At 38.6% G+C, this 23,150-nt stretch overlaps 1 protein-coding gene across 2 annotated transcripts in view; it reads right to left on the minus strand.

Moving 5' to 3' along the window:
- Window positions 1–44: 44 nt before the first annotated feature.
- LOC142402952 (rapamycin-insensitive companion of mTOR-like) overlaps window positions 45–23,150 on the minus strand; it is a 77,996-nt gene continuing 54,890 nt past the window's right edge. For both annotated transcript variants that reach the window (XM_075488927.1, XM_075488928.1), the window contains 12 exons: window positions 20,914–20,996; window positions 20,131–20,218; window positions 19,018–19,108; window positions 18,820–18,886; window positions 18,638–18,718; window positions 11,889–11,989; window positions 9,245–9,407; window positions 8,746–8,847; window positions 6,148–6,194; window positions 2,996–3,131; window positions 2,146–2,345; window positions 45–1,041 (listed from right to left, as the gene is read on the minus strand). In XM_075488927.1, the coding sequence (XP_075345042.1) occupies window positions 843–1,041; window positions 2,146–2,345; window positions 2,996–3,131; window positions 6,148–6,194; window positions 8,746–8,847; window positions 9,245–9,407; window positions 11,889–11,989; window positions 18,638–18,718; window positions 18,820–18,886; window positions 19,018–19,108; window positions 20,131–20,218; window positions 20,914–20,996 (1,358 nt within the window). In that variant the 3' untranslated portion in view covers window positions 45–842. The remainder of the gene's footprint in view (window positions 1,042–2,145; window positions 2,346–2,995; window positions 3,132–6,147; window positions 6,195–8,745; window positions 8,848–9,244; window positions 9,408–11,888; window positions 11,990–18,637; window positions 18,719–18,819; window positions 18,887–19,017; window positions 19,109–20,130; window positions 20,219–20,913; window positions 20,997–23,150) is intronic.

The following is a 23,150-nucleotide window of genomic DNA, read 5'->3' on the forward strand; positions in this document are numbered from 1 at the left end:
AGTCTTACCCTCTTCTTTCAATAAGTCATTCCTTCAACCCCAACTATCTTTATTACTTTCAGACTCCTCTCTTTACCTATAAGAATCATCACATCTTTGGTAGTCTCAGAGAAATATCCTTGATTTCTTTCTTTCCCTCTCCTCTTCCTAAATACAATGAGATATTTAAAGCTAGTATCTACCTTATTCCCTCTTGTATCCACTCTAGAGTATACCCTGCCTTGTCCAGGCAACAGAGGAATAGCTCTCCCCAAAGTACTGGAAGTTCTTTCCCAATTAAGATTCCAACTTAATAATTGTCATTTCCCTGACATTAATGCTTGCTTGTCTACTATATTACACCTGATTGATTTCTCTTTTCTTAAAGGTTCAAGAACTTCCTTTCCTAAGCCTGTGTCTTATTTCCACTCACCTTCTTTGATTCAGAAGTACAAATTCCAATGCCTATTTCTGAACCACCCCCTTGTTCCAGGAGCTATAGCTTCTACTCAGTTCCACCACAGTAATCTCAATCATTATCAAAATGATATCCATCACTGGAAGGTTAACCTGCTTATTATTGCTAGAAATACACATTTCTGTTTGTGAAAACAATACCTTCACCATTGGTTTAGGATGTCCACTGACCTAGACAATAAAACCTTACATTTGGTTTACGCATTTAAAGACTTTAACCCCCTTCATACACGACAGAAACACCTGTTTGAATGACAATTTCTTGAGCACAAATACAATACAAGGTGTGAATTCCACAGCAAATTCAAAAGCTATACAAGTAGGAGTTTCATTTCTCTAAATACAAAAATAAAAACTTTTCTGCATATATATTATCTTAAAAATAGTCACGCACCTTGAATAACAAAATAAACGTCTAGTGGCAAACAACAATGGAACATAAGTTGAATCAAACTTACATCAGTAGCTGCTGTCAGGATTTTAGAAAGAATGACTCTTGCTAACCCATCTCTGCTGTAATCCAAACTAGAAACAGTCAATTTTAACAAGTGATCCTGGTTCTTCAAACAGCAAAGATTAAGAAGGCTGGGGGGGGGGGGGGGGGGGGGGAATAAAAATTAGTATTTGAACCCACTCAAACCCACTTATTTATTCAATCAATAATTTAAACTTAAGTACTCTGAATTAGATTTTCAGTTCTATAAACGCAGAAGAATACAAAGTAAGGTCTCATATGAAATGGAGTGATTTTAAACTGTTACAGCTGTTAGAGTCAAAGGGAGACCAAATAATGCACTAAACTGCAAGGGAAAAAAAAAGACCAAACCAACATTTTTTTTTTTTTTTTAACTGCTATGTAACAGTTTTGTCAGTATACTTGGATTAATTAGGAGTACAAAAATAAATGTTCATGAAGCTCTGTGAACAATTCCACACTAAAACATTCTGCGTATACAGCTTGCCATAAGGTTAGTCCTATTAACTGTCTAGATTTTATTCTAAATGTTTTTTTATTGTAAAAGTTTTCTCTAGCCAGTAAAAAACATTCTAATAAGCAATGAAAACAACTTAATTAAAAAAAAAAAACACAACCCCCCCCCCCAAACAAACCCCAAAAACCAGAGTACATCAAAACACCTGAATTTTCTCTTAAAATTTACTGTATTTGAAATAAACTGGCTATTGGCCAAATTACTCCAAAAAGAAGGTAAGTTTATTTGTACCCGAACAAAATTTTGGACTCCACAGCTTCACTCAAATATATTGGACTAAGTTTAGGTACAACATGCATCATCATATTTCAAACACAGTATGATACCTACCAGTTTGCTGGGTTTTTTTTTGTTTTGTTGGGGTTTGGGGTTTTTTCTTTGTTTGGGTTTTTTTTTTTTTTTTTTTTTTAAACATTTCAGTACAGTATCATCCTGATACTGATTTCTGTCAGATAGGTGTGGACAGGAAAAAGTAAGCTATTTTGTAACACAATCACTCATATCTGTTCAGTAAGACAGACTAAAAGACCTCTTAAAAGAACACCCAAAACCTCCACAACTGAGGATCCTTACTTGAAAATAAATCAAAATAATTTTAAAGTTTTCAGCTTTATAGACAGTGGTCCTCATGCACAGTTTACAAGTTTCATAACAACTATACCTGTAAGCACAATTCAAACAGAATAAAACCACTCACCACTGAAAAACATTACATTTTTCAAGCATTTTCACTCCATGAGGGTGACAAGAGAGTGTACCAAAAAACAGAAAGTAGTGCTGGCTAAGGGTATTTAGTAACCCATTATTTTGAAGACTACGTTCAGGTTTCATTCCCGATGAAGAGTTGAGCCAATTTACAATATCTTTAACCAATTCCTCCAGGTAACCTTGTCCATCCTAACAAAACAGAGAGTAAAAGCATTTATTAGTAACAGAACTGGGTCTCTCTTCCTTATTGAAATCCATCGTTTAAAATTTCTTAAAATATACAAACACAATACAGATATAAAACAGAAATGCTGTTTGGCAAACGCAATTCAGACTAAAGAAAAAGGTTCAAGGCAAACAAAAGGAGTTTAGCTTGGAGACATCTTAGGACCAATTATATTCTTTCCAAGAAAAGGATTGTTCAATGACATTTTCCTCTAGCCTGAGGCATAAAAGTCTTTAGCACACAGGAAGAAAGGAGGCAGGGAAACAAAGGATAAACATAGGAAAAAAAACCACCCCAAAACAAACAAACAAACATCAAAACACAAACAAACAAAAAAACCCCTAACAGAAACAAAAACCCCACAACCAAACCCTAAGTTTCATTTAATAAAGCTGTATTTAATAAAACTCCTACTTAAACACAGTCATCTCCCCAGTGTCTGATCTGGACAATTCAAGATTTTAAGTTATATTTTTTTAATTAAGCTGATCATTTTAGGTTTAACACCCAAAGTCTACGGAAGTCTTTACTAAAATTAAGGTTTTTTTCCTCTAAGCGGCATACAGCAGCACTATGCATTCTATCTCCAGTCTTGTAGCTGAAAATTTCTTACCTCTTCTGATTCAAGAAGAAATTCAGTAAACTGACAACCCACCACAGTGAGCTGCTTAGCCTTGGCATAGTCCAGATCCAGGTTGGCATACAGTTTACTGCTAGGCTTGTAAAAATATAGCAATCTCCTTACAAACCTACGGAAAGTAAAAAAGAATTTATTTTTCAGTAAGACAAGGACAGTCTCACATTACAAAATGATGCTGGTATAAAAGTTGTTTTATCACTAAATTAGCTTATTAGCAATAAATTTTCAAAAGTTATTAAAAGAGTAGCAGGTATCAGTAATGAGTCTATGCAGACACTATTTCAGAGATGCAGCTGTACTGTTTGTTATTGTCCTGGTTTCGGCTGGGATAGAGTTAATTTTCTTCCTAGTAGCTGGTATAGGGCTGTGCTTTGGATTTTAGTATAAGAATAATATTGATAACACACTGATGTTTTAGTTGTTGCTAAGTGGTGTTTACACTGGTCAAGGACTTTTCAGCTTCCCCTGCTCTGCCGGGTGCACAAGAAGCTGGGAGGGGGCACAGCCAGGACAGCTGACCCACACTGCCCAAAGGGCTATTCCATACCATATGGCCTCATGCCCAGTATAGAAACTGGGGGAGTTGGCCAGGGGGCAGCGGTCGCTGCTCAGGGATGGGCTGGGCATCAGTCGGTGGGTGGTGAGCGGTTGTATCACTGGTTTGTTGGTTTTTTTTTTTTTTTTTTCTTCTTTTCTTGGGTTTTGTTCCTCTCTCTGTCTCTCTCTTGTTGTTTTCCTTCTCATTACAATTTATTATTATTATTATTTTTTGTTCCAATTATTAAACTGTTCTTATCTCAGCCCATGAGTTTTCTCACTTTTACTCTTCTGATTCTCTCCCCCATCCCACCATGGGGGAGTGAGCGAGCGGCTGGGTGGTGCTTAATTGCCAACTGGGGCTAAACCACAACAGTTATAAAGGGTTTTCTATGCCATGACTTAAAATAAGCAAAGGAACTAAAAATCTCTGTGCTCTTAGAAGCCATAGCTTCCTTCTCATTCTCATGCTTATAATTTATTTTGCTGTAATTTACCCTGTGGTGAGTTTCAAAGACTATACTATCTAGACTTACAAAGAGCTAAAGAAGAGTCTGTCTTAATGTTTATCTGAGTCTGTCTTAATGTTTATCTGACATGACTTTTCATTAGCTATAATAGTTAACACTACTGCAAAAAAACCAAAATTTTATGTTCTGCCAGAAAAACACCATATTTATTCAGCAACAGTATTTTCATTCACCTCACTGAAGCATTTCTGAAGCATAACACAGTGATTGCAAATGCAGACTCTCACTCAGACTTTTTGAAACCATGGTGAGCAATATAGCTTGAATTTTGCGTTGCAGGAATAAATCTTCAGCAAAGAGCTTCCCCCCCGTCAATTCTTAGTCAAAAAATAAACACATTTGTGCTTTAAAAGAACACAGAATGTTCTGCCTGAAGGTAGATATGTCAAGCATTAAGAAAGCATAACTAAAGCACTGCCTTTAGTTAAAAAAGTGAGAGTAAGCCACTATCCTAACTCCAAACACAGGACCAATTATAAAGGAAATCTGAGGGCTTATTTAAATTTTGTCAAATGAAGTGTATTTTATTCTGGGTTATTAGCAATAAATATATTATATATATTAGCACACACATTTATATGTGAGTGTATATATACACATGTATACTTAACTGTGTATATATGTATGTATATACATATATATGTGTATACACACACTGCATTAACTGTATCTCTATGAAATGAAGGGATCTATATCAAAAATATTTTGAATTTCACTTTAACAGCCATAAGATCATCACAAAAACACTAACAATAAAAGAAAAAAATTAATCAACTTATGGAAGGACAAATAAATTTACTTTACACCTCAAAAACAAAGTGGCTGAAATTTTTTTTATGATCAGCATTGAAACTAGAGAGATTTGGGGGTTAATTAGTTATAATTCAACAAGAACAGCAGCATTTTAAAGCCATTAAAGCATCTAACCCACAATCCTGTAGAAAAAAATCAACCAACTGTAGAAGCTTTACAGTAATTGAATCCTAGGTTTTCTCAATTTATTTAGAATTAAATTATTTAGGCACTGAACAATGCTTGAGTGCAGCACAAAACCAGGGAACAGGAACACTGTCCCAGGTAGGTAGGTAGGTAGAGGAGTGGATGTCGGTGTCACAGCCAGGACCGCAGATTTTCCTTTAGAGAAGCAATGTTATAAACCACCGGATTTGGTAAATAATCCTTTACCAAAAAGTATAGATTAGCAATTAATGTTTAGGGAAGGAAAAAAAAAATAATCAGAAAAACACACAAATGCAAAATTAAATCATGACTATTATTACAATGGGACTATCACTTATGCTGGGAACACTATATAAAAGTTGCCTGATTACTTTTTAGTAAAAATTTAAAATTATGCAGTGTGAGCCTTTCAGGATATGTTTTAGCTTTAGGTTTTTCCTTAAATTCATGTAGAAGTAGCTTTCCATGCCTACAAATACAGAACTACTCTTCGAAGTAGTTTAATCAAATCAATTTCTGAAATGCATGTTAAAAGTGACATCCAAGAACTAATTAGTAACACTATTACCACACATACACAAAAGTAATAAAAATGCCTTAATGCCAACAGACATGAAAGGAATCAGAGCTGTACTGATTGTCTTTTCAAATCACACATGCTTCCCTTGCCATTAATAGCAACTAGAAATAACTTCCTCTTGGTTTTTGATGAAAGCTATAACTTATATAACTGTACAACTGTAGACCTATTCTGTCAAAATTTGTCAAGTGCTGACATCAAACACTAATGTATGAAATATCAAAGAGGTAATACTTTAAGGTTTAAAATGAAACAGGGTGTTTGCAAAGCTGATATGATTCTTGTTTAGGGAGTAAATATTTAAAGTATCTGTGCACAGAAAAGAAACCACTAAAGCTTAAAGACCTGTTTATTTAAAGCAAATATTGCAACCTAATTATCTAAATTTTCATTTTTGCTGCTTATCTATAGATTAAGTTTTAGAAATGTGACACATCAAGGAATAGTTTATTGCAACATTAAAACCCAGTTTTTCCAAATTTCTTTCTTCAAAGGAAGTCTATGTAATTTTTACATACCTGTGCAATTGTTCATCTTTATAGTTCCTTAGATTTACATTTGGCCACTAGAAAAAAACAGCAAATATAGCATTATATGAAACTTGTACATCAGTCCTTGATTAGTCACTAAAATTTACTCATTTCTATTATGGTTCTATTCACCTAATAATTAGAAGTGTAAGTTTTCTTGCATCTAATGTTACCTATAAAATAACCCCTTATTTTATTGAAAAGCCCACATTCTTGCTCCAAGAACTGTTCTATTATTTTCTAGAGAAGGACAGGGAATGTCAGGTGCATGCTATGTGTACAAGTCCATAATTCTAATCAAAATAGCAAACTATGACATGCTAACAAAGAATAAACAATTTTTCTCAGTTTCTTCTCTGCAAATACCAAACAAATTTTGATACACATAACAGGGAAATTGGGTTTTGTTGTTGTTTTCACTATTAAAAACAATCATTTTTCTGTTATAGCTCACTTAAATACTGCTTATTAAAATGGTATTTAAACTCCTCTGTTGATACTTTGTAAGATGTTTTAAAGAGGATCACACAAACCATAATACTCTCTTCTGGACCTATCCTTTCTTCATATTATATTTTCCTCTGTTTTTACAGCCATCTGTTATCTCTATGGTTTTAGATTTATTTTTGTTGCTACTAGTATCTTCTTGGAAGGGATGGAAAAAAGTGCGTCAAACATTTTTCTTTCCTACCTAAGCAATACAGTTCTACATTTCCAATTGGTATACTAGTATTAAGATATATAGTGAACTAGTTAATGATTAGTAAAACTGACTATACTAGTAACATTGAACCCACAGTGCCAGATTAAGTGTGAAGCTCTACTGTTAACACAGTCTCAATTCCTCCATCCTGACCACTGCCACTTTTGCTGCTATTAGACAGCAGCTTAGACAGCAAGCTGAGCAAGTAAAAAAGGCAGTAAGGGACCATATGAGATGCAAGTAGTGAGGTGGTAGGAAAGCTGATGCTCCATAGCCATGAGGTTGCGACAGACTGGAGGGACATGAATAGCCACATGAGATGGTGAAGTCCAAACACTGGAATCTGGATCCTGCTGATTCAGGGACTAAAGATGGACCACTCTGATAAACTGCACAACACCAGTGTAAGCTAAGATAACGTTAACAGGAACGGAAGTGGTTAGAATTTAACCGGAAAACACAGTAACTTCTCATTCTGAAAGACAGAAGTCCCTGATTTGAGACATTTAGAACTGTTTGACAGGACACTAGGAAAATATACTGCAGGGGAGGTCTGAGATAGCAGGGAAACTGACAGCTTGACTTAAATTTCAGAGGAAAAAAAAAACAACAAAAAAACCAAACCCCCCAAAAAACCTTAGTTGTCAACTACATAAAACTTCCACTGTCAAAGTACTACACAGACTAATTAAAAAGTGAGATTCTGAAGAACAGTTTCTTGATAATATCTTTAATACTGAATCAAAGGTAAAAATATCTATGATTAATAAAAAATATCTATGATTAATAATCATAGATATCTATCAGTCTAGTAGCGTTACAGTAAAGTCTGTAAACAGTGGAATTCGGTGGAGCAAAGCTACTGTCATATATCTATTCAGGTCTTTATACCAGACAGATTCTTGCTCTCTCAAGTTTATCAGTCCCTGAAAAAAATGCACAGAAATATTTAGGGGGATTTTTTTTGGGGGGGCGGGGGTGTGTGTATGTGTGTGTGTAGGTGGATGTTGGTTTTTTTAATATAATCTTGATTGTGTCTGTCACCATTAATCCTGTTTTGTACTTTTGCCATCTTTATAACAACATAGTAAAGACGACAGTAAGAAACGTTACTTGGGGGTAACAATGGAAGGATGGCTTTGATGCACAGAATGACAGGAGCTATTTTGGCTCTAAGACTATACCAAGTACTCAGTCAAAGTTTTCTTACTCAAAGAAAGTAAGTCCTCTGCTTAAAAAAGAGGCAGTCCCTTAAATATATTTACTGTACAGCTTTTAAGATAATGCCCTCCCTGTCAGAGATATTTCCTGTATTTTGTGAAAACAAATTCATTTTGTAATGAACTTGATGCTATGAGACTATTTGTATTAGTTCAAAACATACAATAAGACTGCATGCTACTGAAGTTTTCATATGTGGCTCATTCTAAGCATCTGAAGCTTGATCTATAACCCACCTCCAGCCTTAACCTTCAGCGCACATTACATATTAAAAAAAAAAAAATCTGCTATGAAACTGAACAAGGCAGTATCCCTATGTAGTTTGGACTGAAGTCTAAAGTATTAGCAACTTAAGTCACTATATCTCATTCTATAAAGTCTATTTCTATACAAATAAAGTTATATAAAATTTAATATATGCTTATTAATAAACTTGTGAATTTAACTGTAGTGTATTTTTGTATATAGTTTAAGGATTGTATACAAAGAGACTATATCAGCACTGATTAAACCCATGAGATCCTAATTTTCTGAAATAAAACAGATTATGGGATATAGTATGGAATTGATATTAGAAAGTCAAAGCTCACATGTAAAATGGAGACTTTCCCCCCCCCACAAATAATTGCATAAAAATAGTATCACACCCTTTTTATGCTCACCTTCAGTATGGTCCCTATCAGATTCCAATTCCACTCGAGGTTCTCTTTATGATTGAGAACTTGGCTGTCTCGAAGATTCATTACAAGTGCTTCTTCTGTATCCTGGAATACAGACATAAAAAGCTACAGTAAGTTTCCTTGCATCATGTTTTGTCACGATATACTTACTGTTCATGTAATAATCATTAAAAGGGCTACGCTCCACAGTATATTGCATTTGAAAGTAAATTGCATGGTTATAGTACTGCATTAAAAATCTAATAGTAAGAGATCATAATTGGGACTAAAAAACATTAAAAATTATTGTAATTTCACTCTTCAATTTCTAGAAATACAATATAGTATCCACAAGTAGCTAGCAGACAAATAAAAAAAATTCTACAAAGAAATCACATAAATGGCTCTGAATTAAATGAGAGTGTGAAGCTTGGGGGGCGGGATCTAAGTCTCCAAAACACAAAATCAAATTCAGTTTTGAAAAAATCAATAATGGTAATACCTTTAAAATAAAGATGTCTTTCTGCACACGGTACTGATCCCTTTTCTGGTGGTTTGAGATCGCTTTCTGAATAATATGATCTAAATGGAGGCTGTAAGGTTTAGGTCCTCTTTTCTTCATCTCGTGAAAACGTTTTAAGCAGTTGAGTGCGGCACTTGCACGTCTAATAGAAAAAAATACTATAATCAGTATTTGACAACTGTTATTCAACTAAAGAGCGCCACTGCTATATCTTGAGTTAAATAAACATAGCTCAAGAAAGAATTCACCAACAATTCCAAAGCCTATATATAAAGAAAATTATTTTCTTTTTAAAGTTTTCATACTTCCATATCCCTCAGTCTTGTACTGAAATTATAGAAAATTATCTTTCAGAATTTCTAGTACCAAAGAATAAGCCTTACTGACAACTTTCTTCTACTCTGCAATTAGTGGTACCTTTCAGAGTTCACAGAAGATATTGTAAAGTTTAAAGTTGATAAAGTATCGCGAGATGTTACAGTAGATGAACGTTCTACAGTGAAGTTGAGATGGCTAGCTTCAACTTCGACTAACAAAGTATTTCTTGTAAATTCTTTTCCCCTCCCCACAGGGTGGCAGGAGTATCAATAGTATATTTCCTGCTCTTTATATCTAAACAGATCAGCAACAACATGTAAGAAATTTTCCAGGAAAAGATAGGAAGTAATAGAAATGACATTTGACATGGGCAGAAACAGTTAATTGCAAAATAATGGTAGCAGGAGAGGAAAAAAAACCCACACAACAACAAAAAAAATTTGCTGAGCAAATAAAATAAGGAAGTCTAAAAAATGAGGACGTAAGTCTACCTTTATTCCCCATAAACAAAAATTGTCATAGGGTAGGAGAGTGGGTTTTTTGTATTCTCTTCAAACAAACAAATACCTGTGAATTTGGTCGCCTACCTAAATTACATAAATTTAATCTGTAACCAGGCTTACAGTTTTTCAGAATATGAAAGAATACTGAGTGCTGACCAAAACCAAGATCCCCAAATATGACAAATACTACATCTACAAAATCACTTTCTTCCAAACAAAACCAGGACTTCTTACTACTCTATCAGGTATGTCCACAAATGCCAAAAAGCGAAAAAAAATGCACGTAATCCACAAACATATCCCTTCTGCTCTTCATTCTTCCTCTCCTCCCACAGCACTGACCAAGTGGAATACCCTGTGAAGGAGTTTCAGATATGCTTTTTTTGAAAAATAACTGTTTTCACATATCAAAATCTTCTAGTGACAACGTAAGAAACCTTCAAAACTAAAAAGCAGAAGAGCATTAAGTTTCTGGGAAGCACTCTACAAGCAGCATTTATCATTTCACAGTAGCAGTTCGAAAAGATTCTGTAATTTATCACTGACAACACAACAAAAGACAAAATACAAAGTTATGATATATTTATCAGAATACTGATCTGACAAACCACATCAGGAATGGCAAGAGTAATTAACAAAAACATTTACTATAATTTACTATTTGAAAAAAACCACAACACACTCAACTGAAGTGGTCTTCTACAAAGAAATGCAAGTAAGACCACTGAGTTACAGAAACACATTTTGAAGACACTGGAATCTATCAAATTATTTGACTTCTTTCCTGAAGAGGTTTAAATTGTGTGAAGTACCCAGGAGATGGTATTTTATGACAGAGCACTTCAGAGGTTAAATTGCAAGATTAGTAGATGTATAGAGAAATTCTAAAAAATAAGGAAAATAAAATAAAAAAGCCCACAGGTTTTTAAAGTTTCAAAATTCAGGTATTTCTCATTCAAAGAGGAATAGAAAGCTTCTATAAACATTTGTTTCAAGTCAGATGCCTAAATATACCTCATTTTATTACGAGTGCCAAACAGTTCCTAATGATGCTTAACATGCCACTGCAGAATGCTGCACTAAGTTGTTTAAAATTTCTGTTCATAGTCATATATTAAAGTGGAGATGAAATGAACTGAAAAAAATTATCAGTGCAAATTTCAATCAAATGCACCATAAAGTTTTAACATAATTACTATTGTTACAATGACCATTTTCTTCTGAAGAAAAAAAGGTTTAAAAAACAGCCCCATGCCAATATTACGTTTTTTGCTCTAGTTCACACTAATAATGATTCACTGATTTGGTCTATTACTATTTAATTAGCTATAGATAAACACCAAAAGAAAAAAATTGGTACAGGCTTTTTTAGTTTGGAAAGCTTAATTGTATCAAAATGCCAAAAAAAAAGTGTGAAACAATGAAGAGGTCAAACACACAGAACACGTCTCAGGTGGTGCTTGGTCAAACAGTGCCTTAGAGTTAATTTAAGAAAAATTATTTAAAAAAAAAAAAAGAAAAAAATCTTGCAATCTATGCAAAAGTGTTCTGAAATCTATTATCAAAACTTTCTTTCCAAATTTCTAAATTGTTACTGTAAATATATCACACTTTTGGAATCATGCACTGGAAACTATTTCCCTAGTAAGTATCACAGAGCATTTTATATTCTATTTTTCTTTTAAATAAAGACAGCAGTTGTTTCAGCCATCAGAAAACTCATAATGTAGGTTTTCACTCAACTGCAGGGGGAAAAGGAGATGCACATATTTTCGCTTTTAAGTGTAACTTAGAATTCTTACAGTCTTTTCTCTTTCATGATGTCAAAAGATGCTGCCATATTCATTAGCGTTGGTAAGCAGTGCAGGTGATGGCTGTGAGAATGAGGAAGGATTGTGTTTGCCTAAACAACAACAGAAGACTAGTTAGAATAACTTATTACAACATTTTCAGCCATCTCTTTAGGATCAGCATTTGAAGAATCTACCACTTCTCAAGACTTTCACAAATGCATGATAACAAAACTACCTTTTGCATAACGTCAGAGTAATAATTACACATACCATTTTGAATATTTGATCTAATTAATCAATCTGAAATACAACTGAAAATAACTTAAGACAATTTTAAGACTCAGAGCCTTCTTTCGGAGCCTTCTCACTTGTATTTTTTGCATTGGCAGTTTTTTAAGTTGTAAAATGCAAAAACATGCAAAGCATCAGATATCCTTATGTCATGTGTATAAAAGTACTAAAACCCCTAAAATCAGAAACACAATTTAAACTAACGATGTTCATTCAATACTTTTGACTACCAATGATTCTACACAAAAAAATTATCTGATAAATAAACATAACTTTATAAGTTATTGGACATTTAATAGCTTTTACTTTGGGAAACATTTGGGTTTTGGGAAAAAATTTGGGTACTTGTGCAAATACTTTTGAAAACTACAGAATAATGAAGATAAAGAAATTACTTCAATATCTTAAAATTGAGTACAAATAGTTGTTCAGTATTTTGATAAACAGTTATCTCAGACTAATGAATCATCTCTTTAGAAAAGAAAAAAAATACCTATGCTTTGCAGCATACTCAAACGTCAGTGCATCTAATCACTCCCATTCAAAAGTATTCCAGAAAACAAGAAAAGCAGCATACATTAATGCACATTCCTCTTTTTAAACCACATGGCTGACTGAACACTCAAAAAATTCCACCAATTATTTCAAGAACAAAAAAAAAAAAAAGAAAAAAAAAATCACTGAAGAGACTAAAGAACAGATTTGTTACGGTTGTGACCCATGCTGCTGAGCTGAGCTGTTCTGTTGTAAATCACTGTACTAATAAACAATCCTATACCCAAAGATTGTGATCTTGGTTTTTTGAGCATTAAGGACAGGCCAATCCTGCACCACTGAAATGACTCTAGAGTCTGAAGATGCAGACTATGTCTGATATCTCATATCCAAATTTTTGTAAGAAAAATTTCTATTTCACTATCTTAGTGTCTCTTATAAAGCAGTTCATTTGGGGAAAAAAAAACCAACCACCAAACAACAACAAAAAACAACAAAACCCACTAAATCACAAGAAAACTGATCAAAAAGTGCTCTGCTGCATACGCTTCTTGCCATCAAGAAAGGCCATGGAAAAGAAAGAAGTGTTTTCAAGAAAGGTAAATCATATCAGTTCACATATGACTAACAGCTTCTCAGCAGGCTGAAAGGTAACACTGGAGTGTATATGAAAACAGTATCATCTCTATAGCAAAATAATTTAGGTTAACTTCTGCTCTTCAAGCAGGTTTCTTTTGGTTGGTTGATTGTTTTTGGTCTAGAGTAGGCTAAAGCAACCTGAGCAAGACAAATACAGTAGTACTGTGATGGATGGTCATAGGCTCTTCAGGAGGGACAGGCAGGGCAGGCGAGGCGGGGGGGTGGCGCTGTATATAAGGGAGGGGTTGGATTGTATGGCGCTTACAGTTGGCGACAATGCGGTTGAGAGCCTCTGGGTAAGGATGAAGGGGAAAGCAAATAAAGCGGATGTTGTTGTGGGAGTCTACTATCGACCACCCAGCCAGGACGACGACACCAAAGAATGATTCTACAAGGAATTAAGGGATATCTCTAGATCAGCTGCCCTTGTCCTCATGGGTGACTTTAACTTCCCAGACATCACCTGGGAATATCATACAGCGGACACAAACAGGTCCAGGAAATTCCTGAAGCACGTTGAAGATAACTTCTTGGTGCAGGTACTAACGGAGCTGACTAGGAAAGGTGCCCTCCTAGATTTGTTGTTTGTAAACAGAGGGGGACTCGTGGGCGAAGTGGTGATTGGTGGCTGTCTTGGTCACAGTGACCACGAAGCAGTTGAGTTTCAAATCGTTGGTGATAGGAGAAAAACTGCCAGCAAAACTTCAACCCTGGATATGGGGAGAGCAGATTTCGGGCTGCTGAAGGAGCTAGTTAGTAAGGTCCCCTGGGAATCTGCTTTTGAAGGTATTGGGGTCCAGGAATGCTGGTCACTTTTTAAGAGCCATCTCTTAAGAGTGCAGGAGCAGGCAATTCCAAAGTGTCGGAAGTCGAGCAAGCAGGGCAAAAGGCTGGCTTGGCTGAGCAGGGATCTTCTTCTAGAACTTAGGCAGAAAAGGAAAGTGTATGGACATTGGAAGCAAGGACAGGCGACACGGGAGGACTACAGAGATGCTGTTCGCCATTGTAGGGAGAAAATTCATGCAGCCAAAGCCTGATTAGAGTTCAAGCTGGCCAGCACCGTGAAGAACAAAAAAAAGGGCTTTTTAAAATATGTTAACAGCAAAAGGAGGATCAGAGATAACATTGGTCCGTTACTTGATGAGGTCGGTCACCTCAGAAATAGGAACACAGACAAAGCAGAGATGTTTAATGCCTTCTTCGCCTCTGTCTTCAACATCGATGATGGGCCCTGGGACCCCCGGAGCCCTGTGTTGGAAGACTGTGACTGGGGGGATGATAAACTCCCAGCCAACTCTGAACTTGTTCGAGACTTGCTGCTCCAGCTGGATGCACATAAGTCTATGGGGCCCGATGGGATTCATCCCAGGGTACTGAAAGAGCTGGCTGATGCCATCGCAGGACCTCTCTCCATTATTTTTCAACGGTCTTGGGAGTCTGGAGAGGTCCCAGTCGACTGGAAGCTGGCAAATGTTGTCCCAATTTTCAAGAAGGGTAAGAAGGAAGCCCCTGGTAATTACAGGCCTGTCAGTCTCACTTCAGCGCCTGGTAAAATTATGGAGAAGGTTATTCTGGGAGTTACTGAAAAACACTTGAGAGACAATGCACTCATTGGTCATAGCCAGCATGGGTTCACGAGGGGAAAGTCCTGTTTAACCCACTTAATTTCCTTTTATGACAAGGTCACCCACCTAGTTGACCAAGGGAAGCCAGTAGATGTGGATTTTTTCTTTTCATTTTAGCAAAGCTTTTCATACTGTCTCTCACAGTATCCTTCTGGACAAAATGTCTAGCACACAGCTAGACAAGTCCATAATACGATGGGGTGAGCAATTGGCTGATGGGTCAGGCTCAAATGGTTATAAGTAAATGAGGTTACATCAGGCTGGTGGCCAGTCACTGGTGGGGTTCCGCAGGGCTCAATTTTAAGGCCAGTGCTCTAAAGTTTTTATAAATGGTCTGGACACAGGAGTCGAATGTACATTAAGTTCGCCAACAATACTAAATTAGGAGGAGCTGTGGACTCCCTTGAGGGTAGAGAGGCCTTACAGAGAGATCTGGATAGACTAGAGAGCTGGGCAATCACCAACCGTATGAAATTTAACAAGAGCACAAGTGCAGGATTCTCCACCTGGGATGGGGTAATCCTGGTTATACATACAAACCGGAGGATGAGAGGCTGCAGAGCAGCCCCACAGAAAGAGATCTGGGGGTTTGGGTTGATAGCAAATTGAACAGGAGTCAACAGTGTGCCCTGGCAGCCAAAAGGGCCAACTGTGTCCTGGGGTGCATGGAGCACAGCATAGCTAGCCGGTCGAGGGAGGTGATTGTCCCACCCTGCACTGCACTGGTGCGGCCCCACCTCGAGTACTGTGTGCAGTTTTGGGCGCCTCAATATAAGAAGGACATCAATTAGAGTGTGTCCAGAGGAGGGCAACCAAGATGGCGAAAGGCCTCGAGGGCAAGACTTACAAGGAGCAGCTGAGGTCACTTGGTTTGTTCAGCTTGGAGAAGAGAAGGCTGAGGGGTGACCTCATGGCAGTCTACAACTTCCTCAAGGGGGGCAGCGGAGGGGGAGGTGCTGATGTCCTCTCTCTGGTGACCAGCAATAGGACACGAGGAAATGGAATGAAGCTGCATCAGGGGAAGTTCAGATTGGGCATTAGGAAAAGGTTCTTCACTGAGAGGGTGGTCAGTCACTGGAACAGGCTCCCTAGGGAAGTGGTCACGGCACTAAGCCTGTCAGAGTTCAAGGAGCATCTAGATGACGCTCTTAGTCATATGGTTTAGTTTTAGGTAGTCCTGTGAGGAGCAGGGAGTTGGACTCAATGATCCTTATGGGTCCCTTCCAACTCGAGATATTCTATGATTCTATGAATAAATTTACAAATTCCTCTCATCTCTAACTGTTGAAATAAGTATAAATCCTGTCAGTGAGGAATAGTAAAGACTTTAATCTTGTTGTGATACAGTGTAATGGAAAAAAAGAGAAACTACTATAAGAGAGATTTAAAGGAGAGGGAAAAGGAATGAAGCAAGGTCCCTTCAGCTTCTCTGCAGCAAGGGGCTACCAACAGCAGTGCCGAAAGAGTACTCCATCAAGTTGAAGTTGCCTGAATGAATAATATGAAGTGCCCAAGCCACATCAAGCTGAACATGAAAAACAGTTTCATCTGCCTAGCCTGCAAGGCAGAAAGCTAAACACACTGCCACAGACCTACGATCATTTTAGGAAAAGCAAAAAGTCCTTTTCCCAAACACAGTAACCAATGAGCGAGTTTGCAGGACTCCAGCTTAAAAATACAACTGGTTACTGAGAATTATTCTTGGAGCAGAAGCCCTAGCACTTTCAGTACATTCCAAACCGTCTTCCTATCGATTCATGCTGGTTTTAACATATGAAGTGCCAAGGAGAGCTAAGGAGAATCTCCGGCCTCGAGTAGACGGGGGAGAGAACGTCATAGTGACCAAGGATGAGGAAAAGGCTGAGGTACTTAATGCCTTCTTTGCCTCAGTCTTTAATAGCAGGGCCAATTGTTCTCTGGGTACCCAGCCCCTGGAGTCAGAAGATAGGGACGGGGACCAGAATGGAGCCCCCATAATCCAGGGGGAAATGGTGAGTGACCTGCTGCACCACTTAGACACTCACAAGTCTATGGGGCCTGATGAGATCCACCTGAGAGTACTGAAGGAACTGGCAGATGTGCTCACCAAGCCCCTTTCCATCATTTACCAGCAGTCCTGGCTAACTGGGGAGGTCCCTGCTGACTGGAGATTAGCTAATGTGACGCCCATCTTCAAGAAGGGCCAGAAGGAGGACCCGGGGAACTGCAGGCCTGTCAGCCTGACCTCGGTGCTGGGGAAGCTGATGGAGCAGATCATCCTGAGTGCCATCACACGGCATGTAGAGGATAACCAAGGGATCAAGCCCAGCCAGCATGGGTTTAGGAAAGGCAGGTCCTGCTTGACCAACCTGATCTCCTTCTACTACAAGGTGACCCACCTAATGCATGAGGGGAAGGCTGTGGATGTTGTCTATCTAGACTTCAGTAAAGCCTTTGACACAGTTTCCCACAGCATTCTCCTGGAGAAACTGGCTGCTCATGGCTTGGACGGGTGTACTCTTCGCTGGGTAAAAAACTGGCTGGATGGCCGGGCCCACAGAGTGGTGGGGAATGGAGTTTACTCCAGTTGGCAGCCAGTCACAAGTGGTGTTCCCCAGGGCTCAGTGTTGGGGCCACTCCTGTTTAATATCTTTATCAATGATCTGGACAAAGGGATCGAGTGCACTCTCAGGAAGTTTGCAGATGACACCAAGTTGTGTGGGAGTGTTGATCTGCTGGAGGGGAGGAAGGCTCTGCAGAGGGACCTGGACAGGCTGGATCGATGGGCTGGGGCCAATTGTATGGGGTTCAACAAGGCCAAGTGCAAGGTCCTGCACTTGGACCACAACAACCCCATGCAACGCTACAGGCTTGGGGAAGAGTGGCTGGAAAGCTGCCAGGCAGAGAAGGACCTGGGGGTGTTTGTTGACAGCTGCCTGAATATGAGCCAGCAGTGTGCCCAGGTGGCCAAGAAAGCCAATGGCATCCTGGCTTGTATCAAAAATAGTGTGGCCAGCAGGACTAGGGAAGTGATCATGCCCCTGTACTCGGCACTGGTGAGGCCGCACCTCGAATACTGTGTTCAGTGTTGGGCCCCCCACTACAAGAGAGACATTGAGGTGCTGGAGCATGTCCAGAGAAGGGCAACGAAGCTGGGGAAGGGTCAGGAGCACAAGTCTTATGAGGAGCGTCTGAGGGACCTGGGGTTGCTTAGCCTGGAGAAAAGGAGGCTGAGGGGAGACCTTATCGCTCTCTACAACGACCTGAAAGGAGGTTGTAGAGAGGTGGGGGTCGGTCTCTTCTCCCAGGTAACAAGTGATAGGACAAGAGGAAATGGCCTCAAGTTACGCCAGGGGAGGTTTAGACTGGATATTAGGAAATGTTACTTCACTGAAAGGGTTGTCAAGCATTGGAACAGGCTGCTCAGGGAAGCGGTTGAGTCAGCATCCCTGGAGGTATTTAAAAGATGTTTGGCTGAGGTGCTTAGGGACATGGTGTAGTGGTAGTCTTGGTAGTGTTAGGTTTACGGTTGGACTCGATGATCTTAAAGGTCTTTTCCAACCTATACAATTCTGTGATTCTGTGATATGTTGTAATATAAAATAACCCATTACTTTGAACAAAGGTGAGTGTTCCAAATTTGTAACATAAATTCAAAGCTATTATAGGAAATATCTATTTACAATGAGCTGCTAATATTACTTATTCTCAGCAAAAAGTCCTACTTACCATGTGCAATAGTTCTCCTAAAAGGATAGTTGCTCTAACAGATACATGGTCATCACTACTTGTGATCACTTCGACCAGACCCTTCAAGAGTTAAAAAATTGTTACATTTTATGTATAATTTTTTTTCCGTAAACATTAAAATAAGTAACAAGCATCTATTTAAACTTCAAGTCATTAGTTACCTCTAGAAGTCCATTAGTAATAAAAGCTGAAAGCACTAAAGCCAAATAATTATCCATGAGATCAGGCCTAAGGAGAAAAAAGCATGGAAATGGTTTAGAAAGTACACTTCTTATTGTGTCTGCAAGAAAACAACAGATATTTTTGTCAACAACAGAAAACTAAAAGAAGCGTTTAGACTGAGTTTGCAAAATCTTCACCTTGACCTGGCTCGATGTGGTAGTATAGTTTTAGCTTCAGCAGCTACAAAGCCATCAGAAAGCCTCCAGCAGTCCTGAAACCTGCTTGGATCTATAACAAGAAAATATGGACAATGGTAATTATAACACTGGATTTCATAGTGTTATTTTAATAATTGTCAGTACGTAAATAACAGTTCTTACTAACTCTTATTTCAGGTTTAAAATTATAGAAAATTTTGTCAGAAGGGATCTCTAACAAGTCATCTAATCCACACTCCTGCACAAAGCAAGGCTAACTTCAAAGCTAAGACAAAGATCTCATTTAAGTATCAACCAAAATAATGACATTTCCAATTCATAAGCACATTAAACTTGTTTAACAGAAAATATCATGAACACCTAAAATTTTAAACCATACATCTGTATGTCGCAAAGTAGCAAGTTTGCAACAAAGAATGATTTATTTACTTATAAGCGCAGAACAAGGATTAAGCTTGATTATACAACTGCATGACAAAGACATTTATAACCAGAGTTTGATGAGAATTGCTGGAACATTTAAGGCTGAGACTTGTTCCTTTTGGGCTCATACTTTTGCACTGTGAGACAAAGCAGAAGATACTCTTAGGTTTACAAAGGAGTAATTCTAAAGATAAAAGACTAACTCTGCTAAATATATAGACATGAGAACATTTACTTTTCCTAGGGCAAGTGTAAGTCTGCTCAAGTGCAGCAGAGACAGCTAGCAGATACACAATTATATAGAAAAGACCCTTTTTCATAACTTCTGTAACATTCACCAACACTTCTACATTACTAATGCTTCTAACACTTCAAAGTCTAATTTGTAGTAACTTATTTACACAGTCTTTTGTGCAAATGCTCCACTACTGCTCTTGTATGAAACACACAACTGATGTACAGTAAGGATGTCAGAAGAAAGTTAGACTTCTAGTAGCTTGATCAACACTGAACAGTTGATGGTTTTTAACAGGACTTCAGAACACCCAATGAATTCAGTGATAAAACAGTTAAGACTGACATAATTTACAATATAGAGGAAACAGTGAAGAGTTCAAATTTGTAAAAGAGCTTAATAATTTTTATGTGAACCAGTACTAAAACACTTACCTATGCTGAGAAGTGCCTCAATAAATTCTTCTGCAACAACAGGGAGAGGAAGGCGAAATATATCATAAAGAACCTCAAGCAGACCTTGCTACCAAAAAAAAGGCAGAAATTTTACAGATTTACAAAAAATAGTCTTTTTGTTCACTATTAATATTGAAGTTGAGATTTCTAGAGAGTGCTAAAATTGGTGTCTTTGTTTCAGGGTTTCTTTTTTATTATAACATGCTTATTTTCATAATCTAGAGAAGAGAAGAAAGGAAGGGGCTTGCTTACTTTAAAAGTGTGCCTGATTGTCACTATGAATACTACACAAGCTCAGGATACTTGGATTACAGTTTTTTAGAACAGTTAGTGCTGCCGCCATCAACTTCTTCATTTAGCAGGGAACTGGGAAGAAACATTTTTATTTATCTCAGATTCAATGCTTTGAACTCCTAACTGCAGCTACTGTGAATTTGCTTTGACTTGTGGCCAGAGTAAAAATTAATTTATGTACTTTTCTCTCCTCCATTCCATCCTCTCAGACATACAGGATATGATTCCCTTCTCATTTTATGTGTAAGGAGCCGAGACAGAAAAAACAAGCAACTTGCTTAAGATCACACAAGAATTTTATAATGGAATTACAGACTTAGACTTGGGGATCAAATAAAATCGAGGCTAGTGGTCTCATAATTGGAGTCTGTGTTTAAACCACTAAACTGACAAAAATGTTCAAATTTTAAATGTTAATTAAAACATCCAATATTATTCTTATATCAGTACTAAATATTTACCACCTACCCGTATTTCCATATTTGGTATACAAAGTACCCCAATAAGAGACTGAATCCCAGAATTTCCAGGTTTGCACAGACTGATAATACCTAGAAAACATTAAATACATAATAATATTCTATCACCAAACAAAAAAAGCATTAGACACATGGTTAAATTTGATTTCTAGTTTGAGTGCAAGCACAGATGATAAAAATTACTAACCATAAACATTTTTCACCTTTAAAATGTCACCTCCTTTCTAATCAATGTTTAATAAAGCTTTCTAATCACAAAACTTTGTTTCTTAATTAAAAACTATAGCTACTTTTACCCTTTCTACTGTGAACAGTATTCTCAAATTATCTGCAAAACTAACATTCACATGGAAGAAATGGCAGAAAGAAAAGACAAAACTGTCAGTAAAGAATAAATCTTAAACCTGAAAGATTTGCATCATCTCGGCAGAACTGTGAGCAGTTTCTCCATCAAAAGCTGTATTTTAAACTAACAAATTATTTAGAATTCACCTAAAATTAAAGGCAACTAAACAGCAAGTTTAAACATACTTGGAATAACATTCTCTGTGCACTGTTTTTAATCATCGTTTCCCAAATGACAAGCGCTCATCTCCAGAATTTTCATAGAATCATGGAATAGATTGGGTTGGAAGGGACCTTTACAGGTCATCCAGTCCAACCCCCCTGCAATGAGCAGGGACATCTCCAACTACATCAGGTTGCTCAGAGCCCCGTCCAACCTGACCTTGAATGTTTCCAGGGATGGGGCAGCTACCACCTCTCTGGGCAACCTCTTCCGGTGTTTCACCACCTTCACTGTAAAAAATTTCTTCCTTCTTTTCACAGAATCGTATAGGTTGGAAAAGACCTTTAAGATCATCGAGTCCAACCGTAAACCTAACACTACCAAGACCACCACTACACCATGTCTCTAAGCACCTCATCCAAACGTCCTTTAAATACCTCCAGGGATGGCGACTCAACCACTTCCCTGGGCAGCCTGTTCCAATGCTTGATAACCCTTTCGGTGAAGTAACATTTCCTAATATCCAGTCTAAACCTCCCCTGGCACAACTTGAGGCCATTTCCTCTCATCCTATCACTTGTTACATGGGAGAAGAAACCGACCCCCACCTCTCTACAACCTCCTTTCAGGTCGTTGTAGAGAGCGATAAGGTCTCCCCGCAGCCTCCTTTTCTCCAGGCTGAACAAGCCCAGGGCCCTCAGCCGCTCCCCATCAGACTTCTGCTCCAGACCCTTCCCCAGCTTCGTTGCCCTTCTCTGGACACGCTCCAGCACCTCAATGTCTCTCTGGGAGTGAGGGGCCCAACACTGAACACAGTAGTCGAGGTGCAGCCTCACCAGTGCCAAGTACAGGGGCACGATCACTGCCCTGGTCCTGCGGGCCACGCTATTTTTGATACAAGCCAGGATGCTATTGGCTTTCTTGGCCACCTGGGCACGCTGCTGGCTCATATTCAGGCAGCTGTCGACCAACACCCCCAGGTCCTTTTCTGCCTGGCAGCTTTCCAGCCACTCTTCCCCAAGCCTGTAGTGTTGCATGGGGTTGCTGTGGCCCAAGTGCAGGACCTGGCACTTGGCCTTGTTAAACCTCATACAATTGACCTCGGCCCATCGATCCAGCCTGTCCAGGTCCCTCTGCAGAGCCTTCCTCCCCTCAAGCAGATCAACACTCCCACACAACTTGGTGTCATCTGCAAACTTCCTGAGAGTGCACTCGATCCCTTCATCCAGATCATTGATAAAGATATTAAACAGAACTGGCCCCAACACAGAGCCCTGGGGAACACCACTTGTGACCGGCTGCCAACTGGAGTAAACTCCATTCACCACCACTCTTTGGGCCCGGCCGTCCAGCCAGTTCTTTACCCAGCGAAGAGTACACCCGTCCAAGCCATGAGCAGCCAGTTTCTCCAGGAGAATGCTGTGGGAAACTGTGTCAAAGGCTTTACTGAAGTCTAGATAGACAACATCCACAGTCTTCCCCTCATCCACTAGGCGGGTCACCTTGTAGTAGAAGGAGATCAGGTTGGTCAAGCAGGACCTGCCTTTCCTGAACCCATGCTGGCTGGGCTTGATCCCTTGGTTATCCTCTACATGCCGTGTGACAGCACTCAGGATGATCTGCTCCATCAGCTTCCCCGGCACCGAGGTCAGGCTGACAGGCCTGTAGTTCCCCGGGTCCTCCTTCTGGCCCTTCTTGTAGATGGGCATCACATTAGC

This window comes from Mycteria americana (genome assembly GCF_035582795.1).
Source record: "Mycteria americana isolate JAX WOST 10 ecotype Jacksonville Zoo and Gardens chromosome Z unlocalized genomic scaffold, USCA_MyAme_1.0 Scaffold_18, whole genome shotgun sequence".
Lineage (NCBI taxonomy): Eukaryota > Metazoa > Chordata > Aves > Ciconiiformes > Ciconiidae > Mycteria > Mycteria americana.